This window comes from Salvelinus namaycush, chromosome 32, assembly GCF_016432855.1.
Source record: "Salvelinus namaycush isolate Seneca chromosome 32, SaNama_1.0, whole genome shotgun sequence".
NCBI lineage: Eukaryota > Metazoa > Chordata > Actinopteri > Salmoniformes > Salmonidae > Salvelinus > Salvelinus namaycush.
Window position 1 is genome coordinate 15,157,658 of NC_052338.1, and position 25,732 is coordinate 15,183,389.

General features: G+C 41.9%; 1 protein-coding gene across 1 annotated transcript; it reads left to right on the forward strand.

The window, feature by feature from the left end:
* The first annotated feature begins 1,013 nt into the window (after positions 1 to 1,013).
* On the forward strand, positions 1,014 to 23,350 carry LOC120027022 (transmembrane protein 222-like). Its single transcript, XM_038971864.1, has 6 exons — positions 1,014 to 1,217; positions 2,923 to 3,007; positions 15,885 to 15,916; positions 17,499 to 17,595; positions 17,778 to 17,908; positions 19,159 to 23,350. The coding sequence occupies exons 1-6, from the start codon at positions 1,099 to 1,101 to the stop codon at positions 19,244 to 19,246; spliced, it is 552 nt and encodes a 183-aa protein (XP_038827792.1). The 5' UTR covers positions 1,014 to 1,098; the 3' UTR covers positions 19,247 to 23,350.
* Positions 23,351 to 25,732: the final 2,382 nt, after the last annotated feature.

Here is a 25,732-nt window from a genome sequence, read left to right on the forward strand (position 1 = left end):
CTCTGTATAGGCCTATTGGCTTCTTTCCCCTCTGTATAGGCCTATTGGCTTCTTATAAGTGAAGTGACTCTTCACTTTTTCTGTATGTTTGTGATTATATTGTTTGCGATTGAGAATTTTATATTGTTGATTTTTCGTTGAGATAATATGACATTTGAAATAGGACAGGTGGTAGCATTTTTCTACAATGTGGTTTTAATCTGTCTTCACATATTGTTCACATAGCCTTGAAATAATTTTATCTTGTTTATTTTGTATATCTTGCAGAAGCTCAACGATTTAGGGGAAGACTGTAGCTAATTCTGATCACTCTCTGATCACTGATACTGCTGCTTGTAGAGTGCGGACACCCTGGAAGCTCGTGCCTGCTGTCAAAAGGGAGACGCTGGTGGTTGTCACTTGTCAGGAAGTGGGGCGAATGAAGTCAGAGAGGAAGAGGCGAAGCGAGAGGGATAACTAGGCCTAAAATCTGTCTTCTCCAGCAGGTGGCGGGTTTTCGTTTTCTTTCGCTCACCGAGCAATTCATTTTTGTATGGACGTCAATGTGTGTCGAATTTTGTTAGCAAACAGATATAATTATTTATTTGCTACGTGTGGCTTATTTGATCGAATAGAAGGTTCGTAATGATTAGGTTTTTATGAGTGTACTGATATAAGTAGGACACGTAACATCACAGCGACTTTGAGAAAAAACACTTTATATCGGAGGTGTGCCTGGGCATCACTAGTTCAAGCACAACGATAAAGTCATAAACCCCGTCTTTATACAATTTATCTTCTTAAAATGGGATTTTAAAACTAACCCTAACCACACTGCTAGTTTTATGCCTAACTTTAAATTAAAACCCAAAATATGCATTTTCAGGATTTTTTACGTTTTAGACAATGTTCATGTTGTGGCTGTGGTATTGTAACTAGTGCCTGTTGTTCACTCTCGTATCTGCTCTCTCATTGGCTAGAATGGTCCCACCTGATCTTGCCTCTTCCCGACTGTCTTCCATTTGTAAATACATTTATTTTCATTGGTAGCGCGGCCACTAGAGTATCTGGTCAATATAATGGAGAATCTGTGATGAAGTTCATTTTTCACAGTTGGTGATGGCGGGTGTTGTCGAAATCGACACCATGAAGAATTACCACATAGCCTTTGAGAGAATAGACCCCGATACGAGCCGTTACCCCTACTGTATTGTGTGGACACCTATCCCTGTACTATCGTGAGTTCCCGGAGTAAACATGCATGTCTACTTTGTTTTGCGCGTGATCGTAATGGGGCGAGTTATTGGTGACAGCTCGGTAGCTAACGTTAGCGAACTGGCTAGCCATTTGCTAGCAGTCAGTTTATTAGCTGTCCTCGAGCCCAGTCGGTTAGAAATGCCGACAGGTTCAGATAAAAAATTGTATAATTTAAAACGGTGACTTTCCTTTTTCGACGGACCCAGTCAGGGACAGTTGACAGCATAGCCCCGTGGCTAGTTAGCCTTTGCTGACATAGAAAGGCACACAGGCTAAATATGTTATATTAACGTTAGCTACTTGGCTACAATATGATTAATCCAACCAGCTGGTTTTGTATCAAAGTGGCTTGATACAATCTATCCGTTTCAGCGAGGCAACTCGCTACATTTTATCAAAGCCACGAGTTGCTGTAGTAGTTCCAAGTTACGTCATCTTCACACACAGGTTGTAGGCTGCTATATCATTGGCATTTTGCACATTAGAAGTTTTTTATCAGGCTACCAAAACAAAATCGGCTAATTGCTATGGTTTGGCTGTTTCAAAACATAAATGTGTTTTATGAAATCCCCAGTTCTTTAGTGTACCTGTTAGCTATGATTTTGGTGTGGTGTTGTAAGGAGTGTGTTTTGGATCAACCAGGAGACTGATACTGAATGTGTACTTAATGGAACCCTGTTCCCTTTATAGTGCACTAATTTTGACTCTGGTCAAAGTTAATACACTAAAGAGAATAGGGTGCCATACAGTCCTCACCACCTGCTTTTTGCCCAACAACCCACCCGCCCCACATAACATCTCACTGCTTAGTATTTAGGTCGGCGTGACTGCACTGCACTCTCTCCAGGAATCCTGTGAGATTAATATTGGATCAGGTATTATCTAGGATGCCTCCTCTGTGCTGTGCCCTTCTCTCCTGCACCATTTCACTTTTGCAAAATGACATCTCTTGAATGCATAATATAAGGGTATCATTGGTATTAACCATTCATATGAATATGCTCTAAGCGGCTGCCAGATTTATGAGCACTTCTATAGAAGAAAGAATGGTATGTGTCCAAATGGCACCCTGTACAATATGTAGTGCACTATAAAGAAATAGGGTGCCATTTGGGACTTAATCGCAGTAACTCGATGCAGTTATGCCTCGATCAGACCGACAGCGTCATTGCATCAATGCTGCATAATAAATTCTGCAGTCAACATTTTTTCATTATGTAATAAAACAATTTTTGTGGATATGTGTGCAACAAAAGTTCAACATTCACCTTTTGCTACTTTTTCTGTCAAGTCTACTCATACACTTTGATGCATACGTTGGGTAAATCCAACGAATGCACCACACAGAATGCACTGCTTCTGGAACGCAATACTGCAAGGCAAACGCAGCATTTCTTTGGAAATTAATGTACTTCTGGTGTACAAAAACGCAATGCTGCTGTTGGTCTGATCAAGGCGTGAGAGTTTGTGGACATACACTGCCCTATTTGTTAATTTGATCAGCTAGGCTTTATTCCACCTTGCAACTGGAGAGAACCTTTCCATTGAAAGTCATCCACAGTGAATACATTGTTGTGTAAATCCCAAAGAACTCAACAAATAGTTTTATTTTTATTTATTTTATTGTGACAGTGTAAGGCAGGCTATTATTTTAATGTCTATTCAAATCATATTCTTATTTTTCAGATGGCTGCTTCCATTCATTGGACACATGGGAATCTGCACCTCTTCTGGTATCATCCGGGACTTTGCTGGGCCCTACTTTGTCTCTGTGAGTACTTCTGTTCTTCCTCTCCTCTCTTCTTCGGTTCTTTCTTTCCTCCTCTCTTATTTTCTTTCTGTTCTTCCTCTCAAGCGGCTGAAGGAAATTGACACATAATTTGGTTGAAATCCTAATAGGCCTAGACACACTACACACACTGGCATAGATTTAGGGCCCATTTCCCAGAACCAGATTAAGCCTACTCCTGAAGATGAATCTTGGTCAGGGGGAAACCGCCGTCACTGTTCCAGAATGTTGAGCTTCGTCTGCAATACTTGTTTTACCCAGACGTCATAAGAGTTGGCAAACCAATTTGGGACAGGCGGCAAGTATACATTGGAAGAGCTGGCTTCAAACCACATTGAAATATCTCTCGGCTGCCTGTAGAGGGAGTGAACTATAGATTTATATACAGTGCATTCGGAAAGTATTCAGACCCCTTGACTTTTTCTGCATTTTGTTACGTTACAGCCTTAATCTAAAATTGATGAAATGTTTTTCCTTATCAATCTACACACAATACCCCATAAAGACAAAGCATATTAAAAATATTTGCAAATGTATTCAAAATAAAAGCAGATACCTTATTTACGTGAGTATTCAGACCTTTTGCTATGCGACTCGAAATTGAGCACAGGTGCTTCCTGTTTAGGGCTGTCCCCGACAAAAAAAAAATCTTGATCAACCGAAAGTCGTCTGTTCTTTCGACCAAACGTTAGAATTTTTTAAACATGTAATTTTCCATATATAGACACACCATATGTGTTTTTAATAAAATCAACTAAACTCAGCAAAAAAAGAAGCGTCCTCTCACTGTCAACTGCGTTTATTTCCAGCAAGATTAACATGTGTAAATATTTGTATGAACATAACAAGATTCAACAACTGAGACATAAACTGAACAAGTTCCACAGACATGTGACTAACATAAATGTAATAATGTGTCCCTGAACAAAGGAGGGGTCAAAATAAAAAGTAACAGTCAGTATCTAGTGTGGCCACCATCTGCATTAAGTACTGCAGTGCATCTCCTCCTCATGGACTGCACCAGATTTGCCAGTTCTTGCTGTGAGATGTTGCCCCACTCTTCCACCAAGGCACCTGCAAGTTCCATGACATTCCTGGGGGGGAATGGCCCTAGCCCTCATCCTCCGATACAACAGGTCCCAGACGTGCTCAATGGGATTGAGATCTGGGCTCTTCGCTGGCCATGGCAGAACACTGACGTCCTTGTCTTGCAGGAAATCATGCACAGAATGAGCAGTATGGCTGGTGGCATTGTCAGGATGAGCCTGCAGGAAGAGTACCACATGAGGGAGGAGGATGTCTTCCCTGTAACACACAGCGTTAAGATTGCCTGCAATGACAACAGGCTCGGTCCGATGATGCTGTGACACACCGCCCCAGACCATGACGGACCCTCCACCTCCAAATTGATCCCGCTCCAGAGTACAGGCCTCGGTGTAACGCTCATTCCTTCGACAATAAATGCAAATCCGACCTTCACCCCTGGTGAGACACAACTGCGACCCGTCAGTGAAGAGCACTTTCTGCAGTCCTGTCTGGTCCAGCGACAGTGGGTTTGTGCCCATAGGCAACGTTGTTGCCGGTGATGTCTGGTGAGGACCTGCCTTACAACAGGCCTACAAGCCCTCAGTCCAGCCTCTCTCAGCCTATTGCGGATAGTCTGAGCACTGATGGAGGGATTGTGCGTTCCTGGTGTAACTCGGGCAGTTGTTGTTGCCATCCTGTATCTGTCCCGCAGGTGATGTTCGGATGTATCCATCCTGTGCAGGTGTTGTTACGTGTGGTCTGCTACTGCGAGGACGATCAGCTGTACGTCCTGTCTCCCTGTAGTGCTTTCTTAGGCATCTCACAGTACGGACATTGCAATTTATTGCCCTGGCCACATCTGCAGTCCTCATGCCTCCTTGCAGCATGCATAAGGCACGTTCACGCAGATGAGCAGGGACCCTGGGCATTTTTCTTTTGGGGTTTTTCAGAGTCAGTAGAAAGACCTCTTTAGTGTCCTAAGTTTTCTTAACTGTGACCTTAATTGCCTACCGTCTGTAAGCTGTTAGTGTTTTCACGACCGTTCCACAAGTGCATGTTCATTCATTGTTTATGGTTCATTGAACAAGCATCGGAAACGGTGTTTAAACTCTTTACATTAAGATCTGTGAAGGTATTTGGATTTTTATGAATTATCTTTGAAAGACAGGGTCCTGAAAAAGGAAGTTTATTTTTTTGCTGAGTTTATATGCATTGAGCTTGTCTTATGCTTAAGGTTTGATGAAATATGACAAATGCCTCAAGAGGGCACCAGAGATCTAGATAACCAGAAGAAAAAACCTTAACCTGACCCAACTTTTCTCCTCCTGCTCTTGCTGGCTTAAGCAGATTCTGCCATTACTCTCCTGAAGTTGCTGGTAATAGGCTACACGAGGAGTCGGCAACATTTCTCATGTGGAATGCCAATTTATCTTATCATTTCTATCGATCTGCTTGCCAGTTATGGTTTTCATATGCATATTTGGGAAACTTTCATTTAATTTATAATATCTTCATATCTCAGTCATTGTCATGTGCTTAATCAGAATTCTATCTAAATCTTAACCTAAAAAGTAACTTCTATTGCTATTGCCAACTATTCAAAAAATAGCATACATAAAGCCAACAAATAACAACGTTGTATCCTGCAGGTAGAAAATATCAGGCTAAAAATAAATATCCTATTAATCACATTGGCTACACATGGCCTGTCTGCAATGAACTTGAAACATTTTATTAACTTGGGTCAGTCTGTAGCTTGCACTAGCAAACTTGCAACATTGTATAAAATATTCTTGGCCATCAGAGTTTCCCGTGCCAGTGAGCTCGGTACAGACAGAGCTGTAGGCTATTTGCGCAAGGGATAAGAAGCAGTGCTTGACCTGGGCAGGAGCTCACTGGAGCTGAGTACCGGAACCTCAAATTTTCTGACATTTTTTCCTTTCACGCTGAGTGGTTATCAAAAGGGAGAGCGCTGTAAAGATTTTTCAAATACATCGAGGAATTATTGTCATTCTCAATGGATGTAAAAACCGACTTTGTTAGGTTGCTGTTTGAGGTGAACAAAACATTACTTTGAGAAGCTCCACAGGTCATTAGTGGTGATGCGTTAAGCTAATCAGAAATACTATCAGATCCCCGAATGGGCACATTTTAAATGCCTACATTTGCGTGCAGGCAAGGTAGCCTATAGGCCTACTTCTATGCATGTTCGTCCTTACTCAACATTGACAGGAGCGCTCCAAACAAAAGACTGACTGAATTGACAACTCGTAAATGGAATGAAATAAACCAAAACTTGTTTCTCACAAGTGTAGCATAGGTTGTGCGCTCTGCAAACAATGTGTCCACTCTGACAATGAGAACGGAGAAACTGGAATTATAATATTGAATGCATTAACCTCTCTAGGGTATGTGGAACTGTAGCGTCTCACCTCGTCAACAGCCAGTGAAACTGCAGGGCGCCAAATTCAAAAGAACAGAAATCCCATAATTAACATTCCTCAAACATACAAGTATTTTACACCATTTTAAAGATACACTTGTTGTAAATCCAGCCACAGTGTCTGATTTCAAAAAGGCTTTATGACGAAAGCACACCAAACGATTATGTTAGGTCAGAGCCAAGTCACAGAAAAACACAGCCATTTTTCCAGCCAAAGAGAGAAGTCACAAAAAGCAGAAATATAGATCAAATTAATCACTAACCTTTGATGATCTTCATCAGATGACACTCACAGGACTTCATGTTACACAATATATGTATGTTTTGTTCATATTTATATCCAAAAATCTCAGTTTACATTGGTGCGTTATGTTCAGTAGTTCCAAAACATCTGTTGATTTTGCAGAGAGCCACATCAATTTACAGAAATACTCATAATAAACATTGCTAAAAGATACAACTGGTATGCATGGAATTTTAGATCCACTTCTTCTTAATGCAACCGCTGTGTCAGATTTCAAAAAAACTTTATGGAAAAAACACCATGCAATAATCTGAGTAGAGCGCTCAGAGACCAACACAACCCAAAGAGATATCCGCCATGTTGTGTAGTCAACAGATGTCAGAATAGCATTAGAAATATTCACTTACCTTTGATGATCTTCATCAGAATGCACTCCCAGGAATCCCAGTTCCACAATAAATGTTTGTTTTGTTCGATGAAGTCCATCATTTATGTCCAAATACATCCTTTTTTTAGCGCGTTTAGCCCAGTAATCAAAATTCATGACGCACGATCACTAGGTGCAGACAAAGTCAAAAAGTTCCGTTACAGTCCGTAGAAACATGTCAAACGATGTATAGAATCAATCTTTAGGATGTTTTTAACGTAAATCTTCAATAATGTTCCAACCGGAGAATTCCTTTGTATTCAGAAATGCAATGGAACACAAGCTAACTCTCTCACCCCATTTCCACTGTATCTTGGATAAGCAAAGAGTTGAAAAACTACAAACCTCAGATTTTTTCCCCCTAGGTTTTTGCCTGCCATATGAGTTCTGTTATACTCAGACATCGTTCAAACAGTTTTAGAAACTTCAGAGTTTTCTATCCAAATCTACTAATAATATGCATATCCTAGCATCTGGGCCAGAGTAGCAGGCAGTTTACTCTGGGCACGCTTTTCATCCGGATGTGAAAATACTGCCCCCTACCCAAGAGAGGTTAAGAAATTACCGTAACCAAAGTAACAAACATTGTAGATTAGAAATTATAGGAATTAACAGTCAATGTACAACTGGTGATATGTAATGGGGAATTGATATACACTAACAATCAAACGCAAACAATTCACACAATGAAGTTAAGGAACAATGAACGTGTACAAATTGGTAGGAGAGAGCGCATTCTGGAGAGAGAAGTGCATTGCGCGTCTGGGCGCATGGTCAAACGGACGTTTGCATTGGCCATGCAGCATTCACTGCGATATGGCTTTAGCAGAAGTCAAGGCATTCATACTTCTTGGCTTCGTGGAGCAGTGCAGAGCTGTTGTCAAGGAAGTGAGTTTGTATTTTTACAGGATGTACCGCCGTCAACCAATCATGTCAATGCGGAGCTATACAGAGCCCTCCGCATTGTTACAACATTTGAGAGGCGCATGGTGATGCAGTGCTCGATTTAGCCTCTGCATGGCTCTGGAGGCTTCGCAATTGCGTCACATCCTCCATATGGAGCCTCCTACCACATTTACGGATCACGTATGAATTGGCTTTTAGTCTAGGGCTCCGCAATAGATTAGTTCACTGAGATGGGCGCAAATGTGTATACCGATCCAAAGTTTTAGAACACCTACTCATTCTTTTTTACTATTTTCTACATTGTATAATAATAGTGAAGACATTAAAACTATGAAGTAACACATATGGAATCATGTAGTAACCAAAAAAGGCTTAAACAAATCTAAATATATTTTATATTTGAGATTTTGCACTCTTGGCATTCTCTAAACCAGCTTCATGAGGTAGTCACCTGGAATGCATTTCAATTAACAGGTGTGCCTTGTTAAAACCTCTTTGGGCTAGGTGTCCCACTAGCGGGATAATTCCGACAACTTCCGGTGAAATTGGAGAGCGCCAAATTCAAATGACAAAATCATAATATTAAACATTCATGAATATACAAGTGTCTTACATCATTTAAAAGCTTAACTTCTTATTAATCCAACTGCGTTGTCAGACTTCAAAAAGGCTTTACGGCGAAAGCATACCATGCGATTATCTGAGGACAGCGCCCCACATCAAACTACTTTTTCAACCAGCACCGGCTTCACAAAAATCACAAATAGCGATTAAATATATCGCTTACCTTTGGAGATCTTCCTCTGTTTGCAGTCCCAAGGGTCCCAGCTACACAATGAATGTTTGTTTTGTTCGATAAAGTCCTTTATATCCAAAAAAGTCAGTTTGGTTGGCGCCATTGATTTCAGTAATCCACTCCTTCAACATGCATACAAAGGAATCCAAAAAGCTACAGGTTAACTTTGTCCAAACAAGTGAAACAATGTTTCTATTCAATCCTCAGGTACCTTAATATGTAAATAAATGATAATATTTCAGATGGAAAGAACGGTGTTCAATAGGAAAGGAAAATAGCGAAGAGCGCACCCTCATTCACGCGCGCCAAACGCCTACCTTTCCTGATGACAACACCTTGGACAAACTACAACTACTCGTTCGTTTTTCAAGAAACAAGCCTGAAACCCTGTATAAAGACTGACATCTAGTGGATGCCATAGGAACTGCAATCTGGGAGGACTTTTGATATATAGACCCATAGACTTCCGTTGGAACGGCCTGTGACCTCCACACAAAATAAATTCCGGATGGATTTTCCTCAGGTTTTCGCCTGCCATATCAGTTCTGTTATACTCAGACATTATTTTAATAGTTTTAGAAACTTCAAGGTGTTTTCTATCTAATTCTACCAATTATATGTATATCCTAGCCTCTGGGCCTGAGTAACAGGCGGTTTACTTTGGGCACTTCAGTCAGGCAGAAATTCAGTGTACTGCCCCCTAGCTCGAAGAAGTTAAAAGTTAATTTGTGGAATTTCTTTCCTTCTTAATGCGTTTGAGCCAATCAGTTGTGTTGTGACGAGGTAGGGGTGGTATACAGAAGATAGCCCTATTTGGTAAAAGACCAAGTCCATATTATGGCAAGAACAGCTCAAATAAGCAAAGAGAAACGGCAGTCCATCATTCTTTTAGATATGAAGGTCATCAAATGGAAAATTAAGGACTTTGAAAGTTTCTTCAAGTGTGGTCGGAAAAACCATCAAGCGCTATGATGAAACTGGCTCTCATGAGGACCGCCACAGGAATGGAAGACCCAGAGTTACCTCTGCTGCAGAGGATAAATTCATTATAGCTACCAGCCTCAGAAATTGCAGCCCAAATAAATGCTTCACAGAGTTCAAGTAACAGACAAATCTCAACATCTACTGTTCAAAGGAGACTGTGATTTTCATTATTTAAAAAAAAAAAAAAAGAATTCACCTTTATTTAACCAGGTAGGCTAGAGAACAAGCTCTGATTTACAACTGAGACCTGGCCAAGAAAAAGCAAAGCAGTGCGACACAAACAACAACACAGAGTTACACATGGAATGAATCAGACCTTCATGGTCGAATTGCTGCAAATAAACCACTACTAAAAGACACCAATAAGAAGAAGAGACTACCTTGGGCCAAGAAACCCGAGCAATGAACATTAGACCGGTTAGATCTAGATTCTAGATCTGTCCTTTGGTCTGGAGTTCAAATGGGGGATTTTTGGTTCCAACCGCTGTGTCTTTGTGAGACGCGGTGTGGGTGAACGGATGATCTCCGCATATGTATTTCCCACTGTAAAGTGTTATGGTGTGGAGGGTGCTTTGTTGGTGACACTGTCTGTGATTTATTTAGATTTCAAGGCACACTTAACCAGCAAGGCTACCACAGCAGTCTGCAGCGATACGTTCATCCCATCTGGTTTGTGTTTAGTGGGACTATCATTTGTTTTTCAGCAGGACAATGACCCAACACACCTCCAGGCTGTGTAAGGGCTATTTGACCAAGAAGGAGAGTGATGGAGTCGGACAGCAGTGTGAAGGAAAAGCAGCCAGCAAGTGCTCAGCATATGTGGGAACTCCTTCAAGACTGTTGGAAAAGCATTCCAGGTGAAGCTGGTTGAGAGAATGCCAAGAGTGTGCAAAGCTGTCATCAACACAAAGGGTGGCTATTTGAAGAATCTCAAATCTAAAATATTTTAATTTGTTTAACACTTTTTTTGGTTACTCCTTGATTCCATTTGTTCTCATAGTTTTGATGTCTTCACTATTATTATACAATGTAGAAAATTGTAAAAATCAACAAAAACCCTTGAATGAGTAGGTGTTCTAAAACTTTTGACCGGTTGAGTGAGTGAGTGTGTGTGTATGTACAGTTGAAGTCGGAAGTTTACATACACTTTAGCCAAATGCATTTAAACTCAGTTTTTCACAATTCCTGACATTTAATCATTGTAAAAATTCCCTGTCTTAGGTCAGTTAGGATCATCACTTTTATTAAAAATGTGAAATGTCAAAATAATAGTAGAGAGAATGATTCATTTCAGCTTTTATTTCTTTCATCACATTCCCAGTGGTTCAGAAGTTTACATACACTCAATTAGTATTTGGTAGCATTGCCTTTAAATTGTTTAACTTGGGTCAAACGTTTTGGGTAGCCTTCCACAAGCCTCCCACAATAAGTTGGGTGAATTTTGGCCCATTCCTCCTGACAGAGCTGGTGTAACTGAGTCAGGTTTGTAGGCCTCCTTGCTCGCACTCGCCTTTTCAGTTCTGCCCAGAAATGTTCTATAGGATTGAGGTCAGGGCTTTGTGATGGCCACGCCAATATCTTGACTTTGTTGTCCTTAAGCCATTTTGCCACAACTTTGGAAGTATGCTTGGGGTCATTGTCCATTTGGAAGACCCATTTGCGACCAAGCTTTAACTCCCTGACTGATGTCTTGAGATGTTGCTTCAATATATCCACATCATTTTCCTCCCTCATGATGCCATCTATTTTGTGAAGTGCACCAGTCCTTCCTGCAGCAAAGCACTCCCACAACATGATGCTGCCACCCCCGTGCTTCACGGTTGGGATGGTGTTCTTCAGCTTGCAAGCCTCCCCCTTTTCCTCCAAACATAATGATGGTCATTATGGCCAAACAGCAAAATTTTTGTTTCATCAGACCAGGGGACATTTCTCCAAAAAGTACGATCTTTGTCCCCATGTGCAGTTGCAAACCGTAGTCTGGCTTTTTTATGGCGATTTTACTGTGGATATAGATACTTTTGTACCTGTTTCCTCCAGCATCTTCACAAGGTCCTTTGCTGTTGTTCTGGGATTGATTTGCACTTTTCGCACCAAAGTACGTTCATCTCTAGGAGACAGAACGCGTCTCCTTCCTGAGCGGTATGACGGCTGCGTGGTCCCATGGTGTTTATACTTGCGGTCTTGGCTGATTTTTCTTTTGATTTTCCCAAGATGTCAAGCAAAGAGGCACTGAGTTTGAAGGTAGGCGTTTGAAATACATCCACAGGTATACCTCCAATTGACTCAAATTATGTCAATTAGCCTATCAGAAGCTTCTAAAGCCATGCCATCATTTTCTGGAATTTTCCAAGCTGTTTAAAGGCACAGTCAACTTAGTGTATGTAAACTTCTGACCCACTGGAATTGTGATACAGTGAAATAATCTGTCTGTAAACAATTGTGGCAAAAATTACTTGTCATGCACAAAGTAGATGTCCTAACCGACTTGCCAAAACTATAGTTTGTTAAAAAGAAATTTGGTAGTTTTAATGACTCCAACCTAAGTGTATGTAAACTTCCAACTTCAACGGTATGTTTGTGTGTATAATATATGTACACTACCGGTCAAAAGTTTGGGGTCACTAAGAAATGTCCTTGTTTTGAAAGAAAGGCAACTTTTTTTGTCCATTTTAAAATAACATCACATTGATCAGAAATACAGTGTAGACATTGTTAATGTTGTAAATGACTATTGTAGCTGGAAACAGCAGATTTTTAATGGAATATCTACAGAGGCATACAGAGGCCCCTTATCAGCAACCATCACTCCTGTGTTCCAATGGCACGTTGTGTTAGCTAATCCGAGGTTATCATTTTAAAAGGCTAATTGATCATTAGAAAACCCTTTTGCAATTATGTTAGCACAGATGAAAAGTGTTGTGCTGATTTAAAGAAGCAATAAAACTGGCCTTTAGACTAGTTTAGTATCTGGAGCATCAGCATTTGTGGGTTCGATTACAGGCTCAAAATAGCCAGAAACAAAGGACTTTCTTCTGAAACTCGTCAGTCTATTCTTGTTTTGAGAAATTAAGGCTTTTCCATGCGAGAAATTGCCAAGAAACTGAAGATCTCGTACAACGCTGTGTACTACTCCCTTCACAGGACAGCGCAAACTGGCTTTAACCAGAATAGAAAGAGTGGGAGGCCCCGGTGCACGACTGAGCAATTGTGGAAAGGGCCTTGGTCAGGGAGGTGACCAAGAACCTGATGGTCACTCTGACAGCTCCTGAGTTCCTCTGTGGAGATTGGAGAACCTTCCAGAAGGGCAACCATCTCTGCAGCACTCCAGCAATCAGGCCTTTATGGTAGAGTGGCCAGACGGAAGCAACTCCTCAGTAAAAGCAAATGACTACCCGCTTGGAGTTTGCCAAAAGGCACCTAAAGGACTCTCAAACCATTAGAAACAAGATTCTCTGGTCTGATGAAACCAAGATTGAACTCTGGCCTGAATGCCAGGTGTAACTTCTGGAGGAAACCTGGCACCATCCCTACGGTGAAGCATGGTCATATTGTATTGTATTGGTCACATACACGTGGTTAGCAGATGTTATTGCGAGTATAGTGAAATGCTTGTGTATAGTGAAATGCTTGTGTATAGTGAAATGCTTGTGGTGGCAGCATCATGCTGTAGGGATGTTTGTCAGTGGCAGGGACTGGAAGACTAGTCAGGATCAAAGGAAAGATGAATGGCGCAAAGTACAGAGAGATCCTTGATGAAAACCTGCTCGGGACCTCAGACTGGGGCGAAGGATCACTTTCCAACAGGACAATAACTCTAAGCACACAGCCAAGACAACGCAGGAGTGGCTTCGGGACAAGTCTCTGAATGTCCTTGAGTGGCCTAGCCAGAGCCCGGATTTGAACGCGATCAAACATCTCTGGAGACGTGAAAATAGCTGTGCTGCGACGCTCCCCATCCAACATGACAGAGCTTTAGAGGATCTGAGGAAAGTAATGGGAGAAACTCCCCAAATCAAAGTTTATTTGTCACGTGCGCTGAATACAACAGGTGTAGACCTTACAGTGAAATGCTTACTAACCAATAGTGCAAAAAAAGGTATTAGGTGAACAATAGGTAGGTATAGAAATAAAACAACAGTAAAAAGACAGGCTATAACAGTAGCGAGGGTACATACAGACACTGGTTAGTCAGGCTGATTGAGGTAGTATGTACATGTAGATATGGTTAAAGTGACTATGCATATATGATGAACAGAGAGTAGCAGTAGCGTAAAAGAGGGGTTGGCGGGTAGTGGGTGGAACACAATGCAGATAGCCCGGTTAGCCAATGTGCGGGAGCACTGGTTGGTCGGCCCAATTGAGGTAGTATGTACATGAATGTATAGTTAAAGTGACTATGCATATATGATAAACAGAGTAGCAGCAGCGTAAAAAGAGGGGGGGAGCACACAATGCAAATAGTCTGGGTAGCCATTTGATTACCTGTTCAGGAGTCTTATGGCTTGGGGGTAAAAACTGTTGAGAAGCCTTTTTGTCCTAGACTTGGCACTCTGGTGCCAAATGCAGGTGTGCCAAGCTTGTAGCGTCATACCCAAGAAGACTTGAGGCTGTAATCGCTGCCAAAGGTGCTTCAACAAAGTACTGAGTAAAGGGGAATAGGTTTCAAGAGAAGTTGTGTGCGTTTGCTCACAATTACATTGTCCTTCCTGGCAGAACATGTCAGGGACATAGAAGTCCCCTCAGGGATCAATAGAGTTCAATTTGTTCTGTTAACTCCCTGACGCTCCCCTACATGCACACTGCTACAAGCACACTTGTTGGCCCCAAAAAGAGAATCCATTATTTGTGATTGCTAAATTGAAAAAAAGTTTATATACCAATAGGATTACCCTGGTGTGTACAGGGAGAATAACTAGACCACCCCTCCCCCACCACTTTCTCCACCATGAGTATAATGTTTGTTGTAGCTCAGGGATGGGCAACTGGGGTCGCGGCCCCCCTTTGTAGGTCCGCTGATCAATTTCAATTTTTTTCAGGGGGAACTCAATCGGGGTCTCAACTTACTGTTAGAATAGTGGAATACTATAGTTTTTCTCTTGCTATGCTAGCCACTGACAGTCACTCAATTTGCGCATGTCAGCTAAACCTTTTTTTTCTTCTAGCCAGCTATCTAAACTTGTAGTAATCAGGCTCGAATTACCGACCGGGTGGCCCCATTGATTCACTTATGTCCCCCAAAAGGCTAGGGCCGGCTCTGACTGCATGTGTGGGTATGGATGTTGGTATGCAGACCCTCGAGCCACTGCGGTCCCTCGTGATGAGTTCCAGTGGAGGCTGCTGAGGGGAGGATGGCTGGAATGAAGTGAATGGTATCAAACACATGAAAATCATGTTTGGGTCCATTCACTCCATTCTAGCCTCCGCTGATGAGTTTGGATTTTGTGTGGCCCCCAACCCCGTCAGTTACCCATCCCTGTTGTAGCTAGACGTTGACTTTCTCTTTGTGGCGTTTGGAAGATCCCAGCTATAAGCTTTGTAACTGTTCACTAGTTTTAATGGCCTCAGTGGGAATTCCATGATCTGACGCACCTCTGCCCCCTGTCCATGTTTTGTATTCCACACCCAGCCAGCCTGGTTGGCAGAGTCATAATAAAATAGGTTTATAAATACAGAGAACCTGTATGTAATTCTGTTTTTAACACTCAAGGGTGTTTCATGGTTATATAAATAAATTAGGACAGTAAGTGAAACTGCCCCAGGGGACAACAAGTGGGGTATACTGTAGCACGCACACACATACACACACAAACACCACTGCTATTACCTCTTGGGTGGTCTTTATCTGCTTCCTGTATCACTTCAACGCCTTATATGGTTTGTTGTTGATATCTGCTGATTTTATGAAAATTCATATACCCCAGAAAGTGCACTTTAGGATGATTTAACATTTGTTTTTGCATCATTCACTAGGCTTGATATAATGAACACATGACCATTTATATTGCATATTGTTTTCTTTTTGTTTTATTGCAGGAAGACAACATGGCCTTTGGGAGACCAACAAAGTAAGTGAATGGAATGTTCAGGGGAGGTGTTATTCTTATCTTGATGACTGAAATGTTTGTCCTCTTCATGGTCAAATCAGTAGAGGGATATGAAACCCTCAGCATCTTTTCTCAACATACAGTGGGGTCCCAAATTATTGACACCCTTGATAAAGATGAGCAATAATGACTGTATAAAATAAATCAAATTCTGGGTATAGTATGCAACAAAAAAAGTGAACTTCTATTTTATACTAATGCAATTAGAATAATCCTGAATGAATCGTGAATTATGATCAGTGAGAAAGTTACAGATGGTAAAAGATATCACTAAGACATGCTAACCTTCCCTGTTATTGTAATGGTGAGAGGTTAGCATGTCTTGGGGGTTTGATGTTTGAACCTCAAACTTTCTCACTAATCATTGCTCATGATTCTTTCAGGATTATCCGTAATCATGGTAGCATCCATGTTTAATGTTGAAGTGTTTAGCAATATTCTTATTTACAATAAAAGTGACTCCAAAATGACACAATACATTATTTACCATTACTTTCTATTTGCACAGAATCTGAAACACAACCAAAACAAACTGCAAATGCGTCCAACAAGTTTGTAGTCACACGCTTGATGTAGTCATTGCATGTAAGGAATATGGGACCGAATACTAAACCTTCGACTACTTTATTTACATGAATCTTTAGGGGTGTCAATCATTTGGACCCTTCCTTTTTTGTGTTTTTGTTACTTGTTAAACAAAATTGATTTCTCAGAGCAAATGTATTAATATAAAATATAATTTCCCAATTTTTTTGTGGTTGCATACAATATACAGAGCGTCCGAAACATTAGGAACACGTTCCTAATAATGAGTTGCACTCCCCCTTTTTGCCCTCAGAACAGCTTCAATTCGTTGGGACATGGACTCTACAAGGTGTCAAAAGCGTTCCACAGGGATGCTGGCCCATGTTGACTCCAATGCTTCCCACAATTTTGTAAAGTTTGCTGGATTTCCTTTGGGTGGTGGACTTTTCTTGATACACACAGGAAACTGTTGTGCGTGGAAAAACTCAGCAGCGTTGCATTTCTGGCACCTAATACCATACCCTGTTTAAAGGCACTTAAATATTTTGTCTTGCAAATCCACCCTTTGAATGGCACACATACACAATCCATGTCTAAAGGCTTAAAAATCTTTCTTTAACCTGTCTCCTCCCCTTCATCTACACTGATTGAAGTGGATTTAGCAAGAGACATCAAAAAGGGATCGTAGCTTTCACCTGGATTCATCTGGTCACTCTGTGTCATGGAAAGAGCTGGTGTTCCTAATGTTTTGTACACTGAGTGTAGCTCAGTATTTGAATTAGTTATTTTATACAGTCATTATTGCTAATCTTTATCAAGGGTGTCAATAATTTCGGACCCCACCACATCTTGAATTAAAGCACTTGTGGATTGTTTAATTACAATTCTGAGAGAGAATTTTGGTGCAGAGCAGTTAACTTGGACCCAGATCTATTTGTGCTGTATACCCAACTCAGATCTAGGACCAGGCAACAGAGCAGTAGCTTTAGTTTCTGATACAAGATCTATGTATTTGAAGGTACTGGATGCTGGACGTAGCCAAGGTGTATGCTAGTGGCTCCAACGCCTGGGACACAGCAGTGCATGACGCCTCAGAAGAGTACAAAAACAGAATGGTAAGGAATTGGGTGTAAGGTTGCAACTGGAAGGTTGTCGGTTTGAATCCAAATTCTGGTGGTGTTCTAGGTATCGTAGATGCCATCTTCTGCCGTTATGCATTTGAGCAAAGTACTTAACCCCTAAACTGTTCCAGGGGTGCCGCACCGTACTAACGTTGATTTTACTTCTCTCTCCCCAGCACAACCTCTGCTGTGACAACTGTCACTCCCATGTGGCCATGGCTCTGAACCTGATGCGCTATGAGAACAAGACCTCGTGGAACATGATCAACCTCTGTCTGCTCTCCCTAGTCCACGGAAAACACGTCAGGTACTGAGATACTGACTGTTTCTGTCTTTGTCTGCTCTCCCTCTGCTACAGCAAACACTTCAGGTACTGACATACTGCTGCAGAAATGGTTCAAGTCAAAAGAATCTCCTGCATTTGCATTGTTCAGATTTACCACAGTGTGACAGAACTTTTGTAGAGCCAGAACTGTATCTTACTTATGCTCCACAAAGCCATGCGAGGTAGGGCTAGATATTGGGGATGTGTAATCTCTGGGTCCCATGGGCTGATGGTTATGATGTCACTGAATTTCCTCTGAATACAGGGAATCCTGAGGGACAGAGGGCCTCCTGATGATTTTGTGAAGATATTAGGCTCGAGTCTGATGGACGAGTAGTATGTTGTGGTTGAAGGAATGTGACAGCTCGTTCCCATGCCCCCTCCTGTGAGAGTGGTAGTGGCCAGGAGTCTTCCCACTAGCATACTACCTAGATACAGTTCCTATTTCTGCAACTTTTAATTGCCTGTGATTAACCAAGAGTGATTTGTTGTTACAATTAATTGAATCTATTTACTACATTGGAGTTTATCCAGGATAATAATTCTCAAAACACTGCTATAAACAATTGATGCTTCATATCTTGTATAATATCTATGAGTCTAATTTAACTGCTTTTATCTGCATCTTATTAAAATATGTATTTTTCTTAGAACTCGATTGACAATTATGTTTAGACCTGTTTTAATGATGGCTCTTTTTGAAACAGGATTATAGATTTCAGATAATCTCATTAAGTGTGTTGGATTATTTGGATACTTCCTGCAGTTGCCATGGTAACCTCTGTGGAACCCTGGACTCATAACTCTGGACTGCAGATGGGAATGAAATGAATGATGTTCTGGAATGCTGCAGAGTTCATTTGTGTTCTAGAAGGTGAACCCATACCATGTATTCATGCAAACTGAGTGGTATGCATGCTACTATGCACTAAGCTCCTGGCCTGGCTGGAGTTTAGCGGTTGCCGTGACGACCGCCTGAGCCTCGGCGTAATTGATTACGTGCATGCGATCTCAAGCATATGCTGTCACGACAACAGGGGAAGTTATGTGAAGAATCAGATTTTGACTCAGTCACTCCTCAGACCTCAGATATGATGACTTACGTCTTGTGTTGTTGTTGTTCCAGAAAGCCAATGTCTCTCTCGCTCTCTCCCTCCCTCTTGCTCTGCTCCTCGTCTGTATCGCCCACTCTCTTTGCCCTCCCCTCTGTCTTTCTGTCTCCCTATTTCCAGCTGTGCAGGGTTCTTGAAGACCTGGCTTCCCTTCCTCATGTTGCTGGGTATTATCCTGACTTTGGCTCTGACCATTAACCTGCGGTGACCAGCCAACCAGGTGGGAGGACACAGCTTACAGGGTGGGAAGGGGGAGGGACTCCTTGCAGGAGGGGGATGAGGGAGATGGGGGTTGAGTGAGGTGAGAGCACACACGGGGAGGGGGGACCCCCTGCAGGTTGGAACTTGAGGTGGGAGGTGTCACTCTACACCTACTCTAACCTGCTTGTGAGGACAGAGAGGAAAAAAAGACATGGAACTGTGACATCCCAGCAACAAACAAACCAATGAGAGAAGGGCAATAACATCCTCCTCTCGACTAAACACAAAGCCTGCTTGTTTCTAGGACCAGGCAACCTGGCTTTCAATGGTGGCGGATGGCAATTTAGTTTTTTGTTTATTTTGGCATTGATGTTAATTGTTCTTGATGGAAGGTAGCTTACTTATAAATGTTTTAATCCCCCTCCACACACATCCCAACCCCATGCAGTTTTCAAATGTTTTGATTTTCAATTAAGTCCTACTATGGGGGGTATAGACCTTCATAATTTCTAGGTAATGGATGATGTTGCAGGTTCTGTAGACTAGAGGAATGATGGTAGTGGTGAAGGGGGCAGAGGTTGTTCTTTCTTTCAGGGGTAGTAGTCTTGTCTCCCACAGCGACAGCAGCATCCATCTCTTTCTCTCTCTGCCATGCTGAAACGAACACCCACCATCCATCTAATGACATGGGACTGATGATGACTCAGTGCTTCCAATACTCCATCTTGATGTTTGGAACAGAAAACATGACATTTCCCTTTTAATGCCTTTCAAGGAATGTGTTATTGCGTTGGCATTTTATACTTGGATTGATACAGTTCCTATTTCTGCAACTTTTAATAGCCTGTGATTCACCAAGAGTGATTTGTTGTTACAATTAATTGAATATATTTACTACATTGGAGTTTATCCAGGATAATAATTCTCAAAACTCTGCTATAAACAAGTGATGCTTCATATCTTGTATAATATCTGAGTCTAATTTAACTGCTTTTATCTGCATCTTATTAAAATATTTCAATTTTTCTTAACTCGATTGACAATTATGTTTAGACCTGTTTTAATGATGGCTCTTTTTGAAACAGGATTATAGATTTCAGATAATCTCATTAAGTGTGGTGGATTATTTGGATACTTCCTATGGTTGCCATGGTAACCTCTGTGGAACCCTGGACTCATAACTCTGGACTGCAGATGGGAATGAAATGCATGATGTTCTGGAATGCTGCAGAGTTCATTTGTGTTCTAGAATGTGAGCGTGCCAAATGTAGAGCTTCCCGGTCCCTACAGGAGAGGGATCACCGCTTTCTGATCTGTTCCACACGCAAACTTTAACCCCAATGTGCCCCAGAAGAAAGAAGTACCTCTGAAACCTGGCTCTGCCTGGGTTGACAAATTGAAAGTAATTCATATAGTTGGTGCATGGAAAAACACGGGTCTTCCTGGATAACATGTATGTGCATGAATGGCTCAATTTATATCAACCTACATTTTTAGACCGTACCATCTATATTGATTTTGTATGTAGTAGCCTACTTTCAAACACTGGCTAATCCTAGATCAGGGGTTTCCAAACTTGGTCCCGGGGCCTCCCCTGGATGCACGTTTTGGTTTTTGCCCTAGCACTAAACAGATGATTCAAATAACCAATCATCAAGCGTTGATTATTTGAATCAACTGTGTAGTTCTAGGGCAAAGACCAAAACGTGCACCCATGGGGGGCCTCTGCACCGCGTTTGGGAAACCCTGTCCTAGATGATGGTTGGCACACAAAATCTAATGACATGGCTTTCTTCTGCGGTGGCAGGTTCAAATCCCCTCATTGTTTGAGTGAAAGCGCTGAGCCTTGAGCCTTTTCTCTTTATCTGTGGAGCTGCCAGAAGCAGCAGGTAGCCTGCTGGCTCCTCCAGGTTTACACACCCATACCCTTGTCACACTACCGAGCTGTCTTTGGCTTAATATCCTGTGGTCTCCTCCTGTGCCAGAGAAAGTTTCACTCCTGTCTCAGATGAGATTAGGACATAGTGAAATGCCAATGCATCTCTATGCAGCCCTTTTCACATTCCTGCTTCTTTCTCTCTAGTTGGACTTTATTATTTGAAATTCCAGTAAATGTGATATATGTCGATCTACTACTGCAATAACCCCAAATTGTATGTAAAAAAACAATGTTTAGATTTGTATAGGAAGTCTATAAAGATCCTCCTTTGCTTTCCATTACATTCACAGTCAAGGCAGTTTTACACTACTTCTGTACCTGTTGGTGATTTTATGCGAGATGCCAATTCTTTCCAGGGTATTTACATTCCTTTGGTGTGCTTATGGCGTCTTTCTCATCTTTCTTCTTCCTTTCATGTTCATGTGTGAATATTAGACCAAGTGCTATTGTCTTAGGTTTGATTATAATCTCAAATATCCTGTTTAATTTTCTGTTTTAATTTATATTGTAAATTAACTATCCTCCTTAATTCCCTTCATTTTCTACATGCAATGCCATATGATACAATATCAAAACTCATCACTGTTCTGCAATGAAGCAATTTTGTGCCTGAATGCATGAATGCGTGTGTGTCAAAAGACGCGTGTGGGCGTGTACATGCATGACGGCCGGTTGTGCATGTCCTGGCTGCGTGTTCTATGTCTTTGTGGACATAACTATTTTCTTGAATCCTGTGGCTTTTTGGGGAATTGACGATAACTGCATATGATATATTTATTACCCAAATTGTTATCTAAAATGATGTAAATTGATAAGGTTATAGTACGTAATAAACTAGACTGTAATGAACCTTTTTAAATGATCCATAGTTGACCCAAGTTTCCCAGTCTTGATATTAATTGTGTCTACACTCTTAGACAAAAGGGTTCCAAAAGGATGCTTCAGCTGTCCCCATAGGAGAACCCTTTTTGGTTCGGCGTAGAACCCTCTGTGGAAAAGGTTCTACATGGAACCCAAAGGGGTTTTACTTGGAACCAAAAGTATTCGACCTGGAACCAAAAAGGATTCTTCAAAGAGTTCTCCTATGGACATCAGGTCAATCTTGAGGGAATCTTATTTGAGTCCGATAAGGATGTTCATATGATAGGCTCTCTGCAAGGTATTGTATAGTTTACCTATCCAACTGACAATCTCTTAGGAAAAAATATAAATGATCAGAACCAAGACTTAAAAATAACTGATATTGGAACAAGATGGAGGGTATGTTGGATCATAACAAGGTTACAGTTAACTAAAATGTATGCATAGAATTTATTATACAAGAGACAACATTCACAAGTTCTAAAGCACAATGGCAAGAATCATGTCTGAAGTGTAAAACTAATAATTACTCAATCCATGCCTTCTGGGAATGCTATAAAGTCAGAAAGTTATAGGCGGAGTGAAAGTTGGCTGTCAGAAGTATTACAGTGTAAATGTACTTTTAATCCATCTGTCTGTATATTTTAAGACATGGTATACTGTATGAGGGTGCAGTGAGATACCCAATGGGTTGGACCATACATTTCTCGCCAATCATCTTTAAAAAAAATTATACTTAAAGACTGGAAATCGACCAATACTCCGTAATTTACGCAATGGAAAGTTCAAATGCTTTATCTAAATGTTGAAAGTGCGTGGGCTACAGAGAGAAACAAAATGGTGCCGTTTGAGGCCGTGTGGCATAAAGGGATGTGGGCGCTGGAGATGGGGGTGTGTGCTAGTGGGTCTGGGCAGGTGTGATGTAATTGATGTTTGTATGATGTTTTGTATGTGTAAATTGTTTTTAAAATTTAAGTTCTCCAGTGGGGACAGCCGAAGAACCCTTTTAGGTTCTACAGTAGCTCTTTTTTTTCAAAGAGTGTAGGAGGTGCCATGTAATAGAAAGGTAGATTAAAACTAACAGCAGAAGGATTGCATCTCCTTTCTGACGTCATTGATGACTGATATTGTCGTTGAGTGATGAGCATCACCTGAGATGCAGGAGAATAGCTCTGCTCAGTGTTAACAAACCGACTGGGGCTTGAAAACAGTGCTTAAGTACCAAAAGTGGTCCCTGTTTTTTGTGTACTGTCATCAAATTGTGTACTATGTCATCCATTTTGTATCATACACTATAAAGAGTATTCAGACCGCTTTCTTTTTTCTACATTTTGTTACGTTACAGCCTTATTCTGAAATGGATTAAATAGTTTTTCTCCCCTCATCAATCTACACACAATACCCCATAATGACAAAGCATGCACTGTATACAAAAGTATGTGGACACCCCTTCAAATTTGTGGATTTGGCTATTTCAGCCACACCCATTGCTGACAGGTGTATAACATTGAGCACACAGCCATACAATATCCATAGACAAACATTGGCAGTAGAATGGCCTTACTGAAGAACTCAGTGGCGGCCTCCCGATTGGCGCAGCCATCTAAGGAACTGCATCGCAGTGTTGCGGCGACAACTACAGCCTGGGGTTCGATCCCTAGCGACTCCTTGTGGCGGGCCGGGTGCCTGCAGGCTGACTTCGGTCGTCAGTTGAATGGTGTTTCCTCCGACACATTGGTGCAGCTGGCTTCCGGGTTAAGCGAGCGAGTGTTAACAAGCGTGGCTTGGCGAGTCATGTTTCAGAGGACGCATGACTCAACCATCGCCTCTCCCGAGCCTGTTGGGTAGTTACAGCGATAAGAAAAATAAAAAAAGAGCTCAGTGTCTTTCAACTTGGCATAGTCATAGAATGCCACCTTGCCAAAGAGTCAGTTTGTCAAAATTATGCCCTGCTAGAGCTGCACCGGTAAACTGTAAGTTCTGTCATTGTGAAGTGAAAACATCTAGGAGCAACAATGGCTCAGCCATAAAGTGGTAGGCCACACAAGCTCACAGAACGTGACCGCCGGGTGCTGAAGTGCGTAGCGTGTAAAAATTGTCTGTCCTTGGTTGCAACACTCACTACCGAGTTCCAAACATCCTCTGGAAGCAACGTCAGCCATGCACAAGAACTGTTTGCCGGGAGCTTCAAGAATTGTGTTCCCAGAGCCGAGCAGCCACACACAAGCCTAAGATCACCATGCGCAATGCCAAGCTTCGGCTGGAGTGGTGAAAATCTTGCCGCCATTGAACTCTGGAGCAGTGGAAACGCGTTCTCTGGAGTGATGAATCACGCTTCACCATCTGGCAGTCCGACAGACGAATCTGGGTTTGGCGGATGCCAGGAGAATGCTACCTGCCCGAATGCATAGTGCCAGCTGTAAAGTTTAGTGGAGGAGGAATAATGGTCTGGGGCTCTTTTTAAATGACATGTAACTGGTTCGGGATAGGCTCCTTAGTTCCAGTGAAGGGAAATCTTATCGATACAACCTACAATGACATTCTAGACGATTCTGTGCTTTCAACTTTGTGGCAACAGTTTGGGGAAGGCCCTTTCCTATTTCAGCATGACAATGCCCCCTCTGCACAAAGCGAGGTCCATACAGAAATAGTTTGTTGAGATCGGTGTGGAAGAACTTGACTGGCGTGCACAGAGCTCTGACCTCAACCCCATCAAAAATCTTTGGGATGAATTGGAACGACGACTGCGAGCCAGGCCTAATCGCCCAACATCAGTGCCCGACCTCACTAATGCTCCCAAAGGGGGGACCAACTCCATATTAATTCCCATGATTTTGGAATGAGATGTTCGACAAGCAGGTGTCCACATACTTTTGGTCATGTATGTATGTCCTGCAACAACAAAAAATGTAACATATGATACGAAATGGAGGAGGAGAAATAATCCAATTTAACTATATGTTACCTATTTGTTCTGCTTAAGATCCTAGCGTGAGCCTTTATTTTCAAATTATTTATTTTTACCCCAGTTTCTCCCCAATTGGTAGTTACAGTCTTGTCTCATCGCTGCAACTCCCATACGGACTTGGGAGAGGTGAAGGTCGAGAACCGTGCGTCCTCCGAAACACAACCCAACCAAGCCGCACTGCTTCTTGACACAATGCCCACTTAACTCGGAAGCCAGCCGCACCAATGTGTCGGAGGAAACACCGTACACCTGGCAACTGTGTCAGCATGCACTGCACCCGGCCCGCCACAGGAGTCGCTAGTGAACGATGAGACAAGGACATCCCTGCCGGCCAAACCCTCCCCTAACCCAGGCGACACTAAGCCAATTGTGCGCTGCCCCATGGGTCTCCCGGTTGCGGCCGGCTGTGACAGAGCCTGGACCCGAACCCAGAATCTCTAGTGGCACAGCTAGCACTATGATGCAGTGCCTTAGACCACTGCGCCACTCGGGAGGCCCAGGGTGAATCTTTAAGTGGAATTGATTTAGTCCTGATAGGTGGGCAATTTGAGAATGAGAATTTAGAGGCAAGATTGGATGTAAATTGGGGCCTTGATTCCATTCTGAAGCCTTACTCCTTTCCTCTAATGGAAAACAGAGAAGAAAGCATGTTTTTTTAATGTGCAATGGAACCACTCCTATTTAAACTTGTACCAGAGTTCACCGGTTTGTTCTCAAATTCTGTT

Coding starts and splice junctions, on each gene's coding strand:
- LOC120027022 (XM_038971864.1), top strand. CDS start 1,099: ATGGCGGGTGTTGTCGAAATCGACACCATGAAGAATTACCACATAGCC. Junction 3,008..15,884: donor CTGGGCCCTACTTTGTCTCT/GTGAGTACTTCT, acceptor GTTTTATTGCAG/GAAGACAACATGGCCTTTGG. Junction 15,917..17,498: donor GCCTTTGGGAGACCAACAAA/GTAAGTGAATGG, acceptor ATGTATTTGAAG/GTACTGGATGCTGGACGTAG.